The 12,055-nt window shown below is 28.9% G+C and overlaps 1 protein-coding gene across 1 annotated transcript; it reads right to left on the bottom strand.

The window, feature by feature from the left end:
- Nucleotides 1-609: 609 nt before the first annotated feature.
- Nucleotides 610-10,185, bottom strand: LOC112595138 (eukaryotic translation initiation factor 5B). The gene is made up of 5 exons (XM_025340234.1): nt 9,969-10,185; nt 6,142-6,189; nt 2,260-2,508; nt 1,980-2,181; nt 610-1,892 (listed from the first exon to the last, which is right to left on the bottom strand). Exons 1-5 carry the CDS (start codon nt 10,041-10,043, stop codon nt 700-702), a joined length of 1,767 nt encoding a protein of 588 aa, XP_025196019.1. The 5' UTR covers nt 10,044-10,185; the 3' UTR covers nt 610-699.
- Nucleotides 10,186-12,055: the final 1,870 nt, after the last annotated feature.

The raw sequence follows: 12,055 nt of genomic DNA, 5'->3' as shown, positions 1-12,055 counted from the left end.
AACTACAGCATTGCATTACAGTCTTACTGTTTACGATCTTCGCAACATAATCTATTTATTGTAATGGAATGAACAAATAAACAAATAAATGACAACTCTACGAGTATTTAGATTATTACTTTATTAGATAATAATTTATTTAACACCCATGTTTTTTAAATTTTAATATTTTCAAGAATAACCATTAAATGTCTTCTAATATATTCAAGTATGTAGTATAGACATTTACTTTATAGTATAGTATACAGGACAAAAGTATAATCAAAGTCTAAATATCTTTGTTTGATGTATCATATCGAAAAGTAATTGCTTTAATTAATAGGTGATGGATGATACACACTTTAATAACACTATAGTGATTGTGTCTAAATCCTATAAATGATCAAATGAAACATAAATATAAATTTCTATCATATTCATTGTTAAATAATTTAAATATATTTATTTTTATATTTTTATAACAAATAAATGAAAATATTTAAGATGTTAAATTGTATACTATTAAAATGCAAATTCTTATAAGTTTATAACATTACGATAGTCAATTATATTGAATGTTTAAAAATTATTAATAAGTAAAACATTGTGTAATGTGTATGGAAACTTAACCTATATAAATTATAAATATTTAAATGATAAAAATAAATAATTTTGAAATAAATAATATAAATAAAAATGTAATTAAGTATGATGAACTTTTTATTCTTCCTCGGACTCCTCTTCTTCTTCTGATTCGTCTTCCTCCTCGGATGATTCTTGTCCTTCCGCTTGAGCAGCATCTAGATGCTCGGTGTCATGTTCGTCTTCACTGTCTTCACCGTTTTCTTCAACTATCTCTTGTATTTCAACCTTTGTATTAATATCATCATCGTTTTCAGATACAACAGTACTACTTGTTATGGTCGTTGTTTGTTTAATTGTTCTTTGAAATACTGCTGTAGTTTTAACTCCTCCTTCATCTTCATTAATTATTTCAGTAGAGGTGGTTATAGTTGAAGATTTTGCAATCGCAGCATCATTAGTTTCTTGAGATTCTGAGCTTGTTTCTATAATTTTCTCAGACAAATTTATTTGTTGTTCAGATTGATCAATTTCTTCGGTTTCTTCAACATTTTTTTCTAATGTTGATCGAGCTGCTTCTTCTTCGGCTGCCAATCGAGCTGCTTCTTCTTCAGCCGCTACTCGAGCTGCTTCTTCTTCAGCTGCCAATCGAGCTGCTTCTTCTTCAGCTGCCAATCTAGCTGCTTCTTCTTCAGCCGCCACTCGAGCTGCTTTTTCTTCAGCTGCCAGTCTAGCTGCTTCTTCTTCGGCTGCTAGTCTAGCTGCTTCTTCTTCAGCTGCTAGTCTAGCTGCTTCTTCTTCAGCTGCTACTCGAGATGCTTCTTCTTCAGCTGCCAGTTTAGCTGCTTCTTCTTCAGCTGCCAGTTTAGCTGCTTCTTCTTCGGCTGCCAGTCTAGCTGCTTCTTCTTCGGCTGCCAGTCTAGCTGCTTCTTCTTCGGCTGCCAGTCTAGCTGCTTCTTCTTCGGCTGCTAGTCTAGCTGCTTCTTTTTCAGCTGCTAATCGAGCTGCTTCCTTTTCTGCTGCTTCTTTTTCCGAAGCTAATCGAACTGTTTCTTTTTCGGCTGCTAAATTCTTGTCTGACGTGGATTCATTCTTATTAAAATTATTTTTGTTATCATCTCCAGAATTTTTTTCCCGATAATTATTCCTCGAATTATCTGTACCGTTTACTTTAATTGATGGATTTGTTGAAGATGCCGCCACAGCTTCTCTTGTTTTATTATAATAAGACAACATAGTGATGTTGTCGTCAACTTCTTTTGACAAATGTGGCCTCCTCCTTGGGTAAGCCTTACCACCAGCATATGATACACAAGCCAAGTGTCCTTTACCTTTAAAAGTATTAATGGAAAACAAAAAAAAATGTTATTAATATTGTTTAATAAATAAAAATAGTAATTATTAATATTTTATTATACCAATGTTATTTTCACGGCGATAAGAATCTGAGTCAGAGAGAATTTTTTCAATATAAGCATCAGATTCTATGCGTTGTGATACGGGTAATTCACTATATCCATTGGACACCGAAGATATTTTGGGTCTGAATGTAGGAGTGTATACTTGTTTAAGCAATCCAGCGGTTTGAGCTCGAATGTCTCGTGTAACATCATCAAAGTTCTAAAACCATCAAAATAATATTATTAATAAAAAAATATACCATGATACGTATTATAAATAAATTTAATTATTTCTCACTGTAGAACTTCTAGAGTTTAGATATTCATCAGTAGGGTCGTATGATGGATGAGATCTTGGACGATGTTCTATCCTATCTAAAACACCATGAATTGTAGCTGCGGATCTTCTGTGCATTGGTACGTAATGATGGTGATTATAAGGGTAACCATTGTAAGGTAAAACATTTGGAGATGGTTTCCCGGTTGATAATGATGGTGTCAGAATAAATGGAGTAGGTGTAGTACTCGTCTGATATACTTGATGCGCCTGATTAGTGATTATAATATTAATTAATTAATTATTTGTTATATAAATATGTTGCATAGATACGATTTTTTTAAATTTTTTCATACAAGGTGCATTTTTTTTCAAAATTCATTAAAATATATTGAAGTGATATTTTTAAATAGGTAGTATTGATATTTAATAATTAATTAATAAATATAGTTAAAAAGGCCCTGTACTAGAATAAAGTAGTAAAAATATCTAATATATCTAAAAGATATAAGGTTAAAGAGAACAACAGATATTTAAGAAAAAAATAAAATAAAATTGGAAAATAGCCTATTTATAACAATAAAAATATATTAAATTATTTAAGTATAAACTACGCAAAAAAAAAATATTCCATATTAAAAAACTGGCAACTAAAAAAAATAATTTGTATGTATTTTCTTTGTATTTATAATTTTAATTGATTATAAATTTCAATTAATCGATTCAAATATAACCAAATAAATAAGACATAGCGTCAATTAAAAATGAGATAAATGTTTTTTTAACACCCTAATACCCTATACTAAAATAGCTGTACCATAAACAATGGTTTATTACGAACACAATTATAAAATTGATGACCAAAAAACTGATGTTGATGGTTTCAATAACAATACTCTTTTTTTATATTAGTACTCTATTCTAGACTATAGTTCGATATAAGTATTCAAATATAATATTGATGATTAAATATGTTCGTTTTTCGTATACTTTAAACAGTTTAAGTGCTTACATTATTGTAATTTATAATATAATATTATAATATATTATTGTTTATAGGTAATTTATAATTTATTATTGTTGCTTAGATAATCATTATAATAAATTAAATATGATTTAATTTAGCTTAAATTATGGAATTCATTTTTCATTATTCTTTATAAGTTATAAAAATACTACAATTACTATTTTAAACAGGCTATTTTATATTTTTTAATTTGTAGTTTTTGTTCTATCTGTTAGTTTTTATAATCATAGATTTTTATACGTGTATATTAAAACATTTAAATATTTGTTTCCAATACGACTATCCACACTTGTGCAATAATAATTTTTTTTTTTTTTTTGCCAATTCCATGAAATTTATAGACTTTGATTTTCTTGGAATTTGCATCCATTATATTTTATCTAAATATATAAAAAAATATTTAAGTTATTTTTTAATATTAATTATTACCTAACTATTTGGTACTTTATTTCTGTGAAATAAAATAAGTACAATATAAAAAATTAAAAATATTGTGTTGCCATTTAAAATAACATAAATTTCTAAATTATATTTAAGATTAAAAAAAATATATATTCTAATGATATTTCAGTTATTATTATTATTTAGTATGTGTTCACTTTGGAACGATATCAAATATGCTGCAGTAATGCAGTCTACAGAATCGCATAAAATATAATTTTTTCATCTAAATGCATGTTTTAAAATAACACTCGCGAGTCGAGACCATAATGATGTTTTACATCAGTAATTCATGACATATAAATGTGTTAGTACAGATGAATTGTTACTCATAGTTAAAAATATAACATTTTGCTTGTTTTATTGCATTTTTATTTTTTATATCTACTGTTGATTCATGATTGATTAAGTACTTCAATGTTGTATAAACTATAAAAATATAATATTTAATTATTATGGAATATCTCACAAATACCTACATGTATGTTATTTTGTAAAGCTAATTTTTCACAAACGTTGTAATTTAGAAAATCATATACCTAACTAGTATTAAAAACTACCATATGCCAATGTACATTAGTAAATTATATAATAATATACTTAATTAAAATAAAATGATATACATGAAATATAAATACATATCAGTAGGTATATCATAGTAATATATTATACAAGACGGTTATTTACTTAATTACTGTATAATTTTCATAAATTTTAAGTAAATAAATACTACTTGATATGTGAGGTATATTACAGATAATATATTATTTAAAATAATACTAGATAAATTACTTAATTCTTAAGATTTCCACTTAAATGATAAGTTTATATGTTTAAATAAAAAAATTGCAGAATAGATATAATGTAAATTTAAAAAATACGAATATTAAATAATCAATCAACAGTGATTATTATTTATAAAAATTTAAAATTAAGAAAGGGACAGACAAAATTTTAGAGAATCTAATAAAAATCACTACCGATTAAAAATATGCGAGTATCAAAATTTCTTATATTTTTATAAATAGCTTTCGTGAATTTTAGAAACGAATTGGATTATATAGGTAATAGACTGAGAATAAACTAAATATAGTGATAAGTAAGAACACTGAACTTGACACGTTATAATGTCATAAGACTCATAAGCATAATATTTGCTGGCCAAAGTTCAAATTACTCACCCATCATTAAACAGCAAAATTATTATCCCTGACCTACTTGGGATTCAAAATACTGATACACTAACCTAATATGTGTCACCATTTGGTGGTTGTTTTTTCATATATATACATAGTGCATGCTATATAGTAAATACGTATACAGCATGTTATATAGGTATGTAATATTATTTACATGTTTATAATTGTAAATCAACAGATTGTATGCCTATACATATTTTCTAAATAAAATAAAGTTAAAAATAAAACGTGCCGCTTCCATTTCATCGCTTCTTCCAGTTCATGTATGTTAACCAATACTCAAGTTAATTATTAAAGTTATTGATATATTTCTTACGATTTTTAAGGTAAGTAGGTATTTGATTAGAATTATAAAATAAAAACTATGATGATATTTTGAAATTTTAACTTATGATTGTAATAATTATTGTATAAACCTATAATATTATAAGAAGTTTACAAAAGCTACCTATATCGGTAAATATCAGCTCTCATCTACTCACAAGCTACGTAAAACTTAAGTTTTAATTCCAAGCAACACGTAAAATATGTTTCTCTATTGAACCGGGATGACAAATAAATTGCATAATATTAGGTCTTTTATATACCTACTTGTGTCATAGATGTATACCTATTAACCTGATGTAGAAGGCAGAAATATAATATAGTCTGGAGTATGGATTATTGAGTCTTTTAACTTATAGCTTTATAAGTTTATAACAAAATTTCAAATATGCATTTTGTAATGCAAAATATATTTACTTTTATTTGCTACGTAACCAATGAATAACGTGAGTATTTATATAGATATAAACATTATAAACCTATTTCAAGTATTGGAGTATTTCACAGAAATAATTTGGTGTTAAAATGGTAGATGTGTTTCAAAAAGTTGTTATTGCATTTGAGTGTCATGCATATTTTAAATTTAAGTAACTTTTGGCTTAAAAATTGAAATACATTAAAAAGTGTTTACGATGGTAAGACAAAAATAGACTGATTTGTTAGTTTTTATTTATTAAAATTTGAAATCGAAAAACAATTAAGAAAAAATGTGGTAATAAGAACTTAGTATTGGATACTGTTTTATTGTCGACAATAATATGTACTCATCATCTACCAGCATAAAGATTATTAGCTACTTGGGTAGTATAAATTTTATTTTTATTAAACCAACTCCCAAATTCCTAATTCGTATTCAGTGACGTCATACTATAAATTTTAGTGTAAGTGTAAAATTTGATAGTTAATAATTACCTTATAGTAAGTAGGTGGCAAATCATAGCCATCGGACGAATACAGTGGCTGTAATCAAGTATAAATAATAATATTCATTTTTAGGAAAAAAAGTTGAAAATAAAATAATATTAAAACACACAATATTTTTTTTTTCAATAAATAATATTTATTTTTAACAATAAAAACAACAACGATAACGACAACATCGAAATAAATTATATAATATCATTAAGTGTTTAAAAAATAAATTTAGTAATAGGTATAGGTAATAGCAGTAGTGTATATAGTGGTCGTAATAACGTGCTTTGTTATGTATGTTTCGTGTGTCGATATCAAAATTAACTAACTGCAGTATAAAATAAACTATATTAGGTTCTATAAACCAGTTATATAAGTTATTAATTTAATATAATATTATATAATAATTTATTATTAAAAAAAAAAAAAAAAAAAATGCGTGCGTGCGTATTGTGTAAATATTTGTTATATCAAACCATGATTTTTTTACGTCGTGTATAAATAATATATAATATGGTTTCAATAATTAGTATTCGTATGTTTACCTATACATATATATATATATATATATACTATATATATATATATATTTATGTGATTGCATTTAGGTATAACAACACCTAGTATAATACTATCATTATATACGTATATTAAAATAATAATGTAATAATATCGTGTGTAGAGCCGTGCGGTGTCATTCGATTCTTGGCTTCCGGTCAGTCGGCGATTAGACGCGGTAAGAGAAGTGACGGTAAGTCGGAGTGCCTCCGGGCAAACGACCACTGGTGGTGGAGGAATAAGACGAGTGGTAACCACCGGGACGGCCGTCCGACGAGGAACTCGTGCGGGTTACCTTCTCCGTCGTGTAGCTCGAGCCCGGACGTCCCGAAGACTCGACGCGTTGCTCGGTGTGGTATTCGTATTGTCTTCTGGTTTCGACCGGCGCCGGTGTGCTGTACGACGAGCTCACAGAGTATCTGCTGGGCGTCTATATACATATAAAACACAACGCGCACGTCACGCATTTCTTTATACTGTCTTTTTAAATAATCGCTTCTAATATTATAATGTTATCAGCTATAATCAAACGTCCCGCGGCATTGGGCTTGGGGGTGGGGGCAAGCAATTGGCCGTCGGTACGAGTCGTCAATCGAAAAACATAAATCTCCGGTACCCCATATGTACCGCGGTGGTGTAGTTGTACAGAATAATATCGTAAACACGGTGTGCATCGGTGCGCGTCCCCTGCACCGCCGGCCGATGGACTCGAAACGTGTCGTGTTGTGTGCATATTGTATTTGTAAGTGTGTAAGTATGGTGCAAGTATGCATGTACGTTATATTACCAACACCTTTCGCGTCGAATCTTATCATTACTATTGTAGCCGAAAATGTATACATCATAATATGGAAAACGACCGACGGCGCGACTGCCGAACGAGCGAAAATCGTAAATGTTAATGAGTAGTTATATATAATATATTTTTTTTTGTTTTTTTTTTTTTTTTTTTTATATTTTTATCAATCGACGAACGGTAGGTATATAATAAACGTCGCTATGGCATAGTTCGTCGTTGTTTTTGTTTTCTAACTTCTAGTATCGGTATAACGTCGGCGGCAACGAGCTGAACAGTATCCGCCGCCGGGTGTGCCCCTCGTGCCCTTCAGTGTCCACCCGGTGGTGGTTCAGGCGGTTCTTGGACGGTATTGTTTCGGTTTCGTGCAAGTGTCGGCGAGCCAGCGCGCTCTTAATCAATTCTTTCGTTTCCGTTTCTACGTCCGTCTCGTTGCCGGCCCAGAGGAACTCCCGTTGCGTTTGATTTTTGTCACCTTTTCTACCGAACACTAGATAAGGCAACTGGACCTGACTGGGACGGGGGACATTGGGGACCTTATTCCACGAGACACGGGCCGTGTTTCTGGTAAACGCGGCTGGTTTGGGTTGCCCGTGTTCTTGGTGGCGCTCTGGCTATAACACACACACGCAGACACACACACACACACACCCACACTGATGAGTACATCTATGCCACTATTTATATTATTTAATATGCAAAATACGGGAATTTGATCGGTTTCCAATATGGGTATATAGGTACGTACGTTATGACTAAAATGTGCGTGTGTATATGTTGGTTACACAAACGACCGGTATGATATTTTAGAGAGAGACTTCCATTTCTTAATTATAATAATAGACACTTAATATTCATGGGTCATGGGTGCACAATATAAGCTTAACTTAAAAATAATTCATGACACATTTCGTAATTTAACTTATGTTGTATAAATCTATATAATTCATAACACTTGTTAACAACCACTAATATTTGACACAAATAAAATATAATAACACTAATAAGTAAAAACTAATAATTAATAAGTAATAACAAAACAAATTATTATTTAAGGCAGTAAAAAGTATAGAATATAATATAAGTACAAACCCTGGCTAACATTAAATTAAAATTAATAATTATTATTTAACGAACAAGTACTTAAATGAAAAATCAATTTTAAATTACCAGATATCTAGGGATACGTATTTATAACTAACACAATTATAACATTCATAACAATAATCGGAGTGTATCAATGCAGTCAAAGGGATTCCTATTGTTTATCGAATTATTTAAATATAATATGTGTCTAATACAGAACAAAGATATTAATTAAATTCATGTATAGTTTTATTTATAAATTGTATTTTAATAATTCCATTTACCAATGAATTGTATAATTTTTGGGTATAAGAAAAAAAGTTTAAAAGAATTTACAAATTTAAATTTAGATATGAGTGTTTGCGTTATTAATAAATACGGAGCCCCAGAAATGGTCAAGTCGCCAAATATTGGTGCGCATAAATTATACACTTGAGAACATTCTCTACAAAATTAAAAACTTAACATTAAGTACAAAAATAAGCATAAAATTATAAACGATTGAATAAATAAACCCATGATTCATGAAAATATTTTGATGATGCTTGGTGTTGGTAATAGTTAATAAATAATACAATTTATTGAATTTCAAAATAACTTATTTTACAACGTCTTACTAATTATTTAATAGATATAATTTATAATGCAATATGGTCGTCATCGTTGTCGAACATACACAAACACACTTAGTAAATAACTATTAGTATTTTTTTTCGATGTTAGTTTCATACTTCCACCACAGCCAATTGTGTGTGGTATATTAAATATTTCCCACTAGTTATTATTTTAAAATACAAATATATACATAATATGCAATTTTTTTTTTTTTAATTTCAATGCGGCTATTTAATATTATACCCCCCTCGCAAAGAATTCATAGTTTATTTTATCGAGCCATCGCATGACTGCACAGTTTTTTTTATAGTTATCATACATTGTCTGTGATGGAGGTTTTTCTCGGGGAATTGAGGAAGTATGCCTTTATTTGTTAGTGAAAGTTTTAAACAGTGCCGTCGTAAGGTTCAGATAGACCTCCGTGCCAAATATGTCCAGGCGCATTTCGGAACTTTTCAGTCTTAACACCACATTAATTTTACTAATAAACTTATTTGTTGTCAAATAATCAAAAATAAATCATGAACGATAATATACGGGGTCCATTATGAGTTATGACCATTAATAATGATTATGGGTGGTATATATTTCAGACACGACCCTTAAGACGGCACAGTAGTCGACTATGTAGTCGGTGGGTAATTTTTGATAACGTTAATTTATCGACTGCCGACGGCGAATCGCTCAAGTTACGATACTCATTAAATACTTTTGAAATAATAGTAGGTAATTAAAATAAAAAAAATAAAATAAAAACGACAAAAACACTTACGGTGACTGAATAAGAGCTGGCTGGTTTGTAGTACGCCGGTCTGCGGGAAGTGTAAAAGTCCGAAGAGTAAACCATGTTTAAATTATTTTAGTGTATTTGACTGGTGGAGATAAACTTTTAAGATAGCTCTGCGCTCAGTGGATTGTACGAACGGTTCAGCTACTTGGAAATGTCTGAAACCAAAGGATTGTAGTTACTAAAATGCTTTAAATAAAATAGCGTTATATATAAGCATACATATAGCTAAAGAGGGGATTTGATCATTGAGTGGTGTGCACTCGGCGTCCACCGGCGCTGAGTAATCGGCCGAAGCATGACGCCTGAAACAGGATTTATTATTAGAACAAAATATATAACAGCCGCAGTTGTTTTCTAATGTGTATAAGAATAATATCAAGGACCGAGGAAATAAGCGAGAGTACATTGTATATATATATATATATATATATTTAGCGCGATTACCATTTGGCAATGGCAATGATGGATCAATAATAAATATCAACATAAACTTATTTATACGTCGGTACCCATGTTATTATTATACAATCGGTATCGCATCAAAGGTTTCGTAGAGCCAGGACAAAATAATTTCTAGAGATTTTTTTTTTTTTCATAAATACATATTTTTTGAAAGCGTTCTGATATTTTTATTACATTGTGTATCTCACTCTTAGTAATTCGTGTAATTCGTGTAAATGGTATAATTACAATCAAGTTGATATTTAGTATCCACGAGTATACTTATTAGTTATTATTTATTAGTTATTGTAAGGCGTAGGCAACCTTTTTCATATTTTAATTTCAAATAATAACAAAATCTGTTCCATAAACTTATAAATTTATAAAGTTAATTATTTTATACTTAATAACTAATAAGTAATGACTAACAGAAGTCTTCAATAGTTATTATATTAAATGTTTAATTAAATTTGGTTTTGTCAGAATAAGACGATAAATTTAAAATTTAAAAACCATTAAAAACCTGGATTCCTCATCAAATAGTATTGGTTCTTGCCTTTGATGTCAGTAAATTTATTTATAATCCTCTACTGAAATTGAGAAATAAACAATTTTGTTCTTTTTATAATTATTTTTATATACTTTGAATAATTTATTTTATTTAATAGGCTTTTACTAAAGAATATCAAAAAAACATATAACAAAAAAAAAAAAAAAAAAAATGGCTTTCAAGTTAAATTCTAAGAACAACGGCAATGGGGTAACGGGTCATTTCCCCGTCCCCATTTCACCGTCGAACATTTCCCCGTAAACACTTCCCCGTAAAATATTTTTCCGTCTAATACGTTTTCCCGTGTGACATTTCCCCGTCCCCGTAATTTGTAAAATGTTGTTAATTAATAATAATAATAAAAGTATATAAATAATAATATTAATAATAATAAAAATTTTGAGCAATAATTATAATAAAAATGAATGCTACTGGTATACGTTATTACATTATTACAGATACATAAAATAATTTGTAAATATTTAAAAATATAATTTTTTTATAAAAATGTTGTTTTTTAACAATTTGAAACTATGTAAAAAAATATTTTCAAAAAAATGAATACTTTTGGAAATAATGAGTGTTGTTTGATAAAAAAATCACCCTGTATATCCTTCTTTTGACGAAGAAATGTCTAACGGGGAAATGTATTACGGGGATTCGTTCATGAATCCGGCATTGGTGCCACGTTTGTATTCATATTATTCAATATACTCAATATATAAAAAAACTAAATTCCGTATTTTGATTTTCTCAGTAATTAATTTAATCATTTCTGCAAGTTTTGTACTATATAATTTTAATTAAATTACATATTACAATTTGTATTTAGTATTGATGAATGAATAAATTAATTGCTTTTAGTTGTACTATAAAATTTTGCACAAATAACTCACGAAATAAAAATCTAATTTTAAGTACATTTTCGTATGAATTGAGCAACATTTAGATGTATAAAATAAGCTTTAGTGAAATTACAGTTGTTTAATGACGTCAGGAAAACACAATTGAAACAAGATTTTTTCCAAATCGTTTTTTTAGCAATTTTACTTCAAATAACGGTTTTAAAATAATAAAT

Source organism: Melanaphis sacchari, unplaced genomic scaffold, assembly GCF_002803265.2.
Source record: "Melanaphis sacchari strain LSU unplaced genomic scaffold, SCAv2.0 Contig25_pilon_pilon, whole genome shotgun sequence".
Taxonomy (NCBI): Eukaryota; Metazoa; Arthropoda; class Insecta; order Hemiptera; family Aphididae; genus Melanaphis; species Melanaphis sacchari.
The sequence above is the reverse complement of the archived record's forward strand: the minus strand, read 5'-3'. Positions and strand labels throughout refer to the sequence as shown.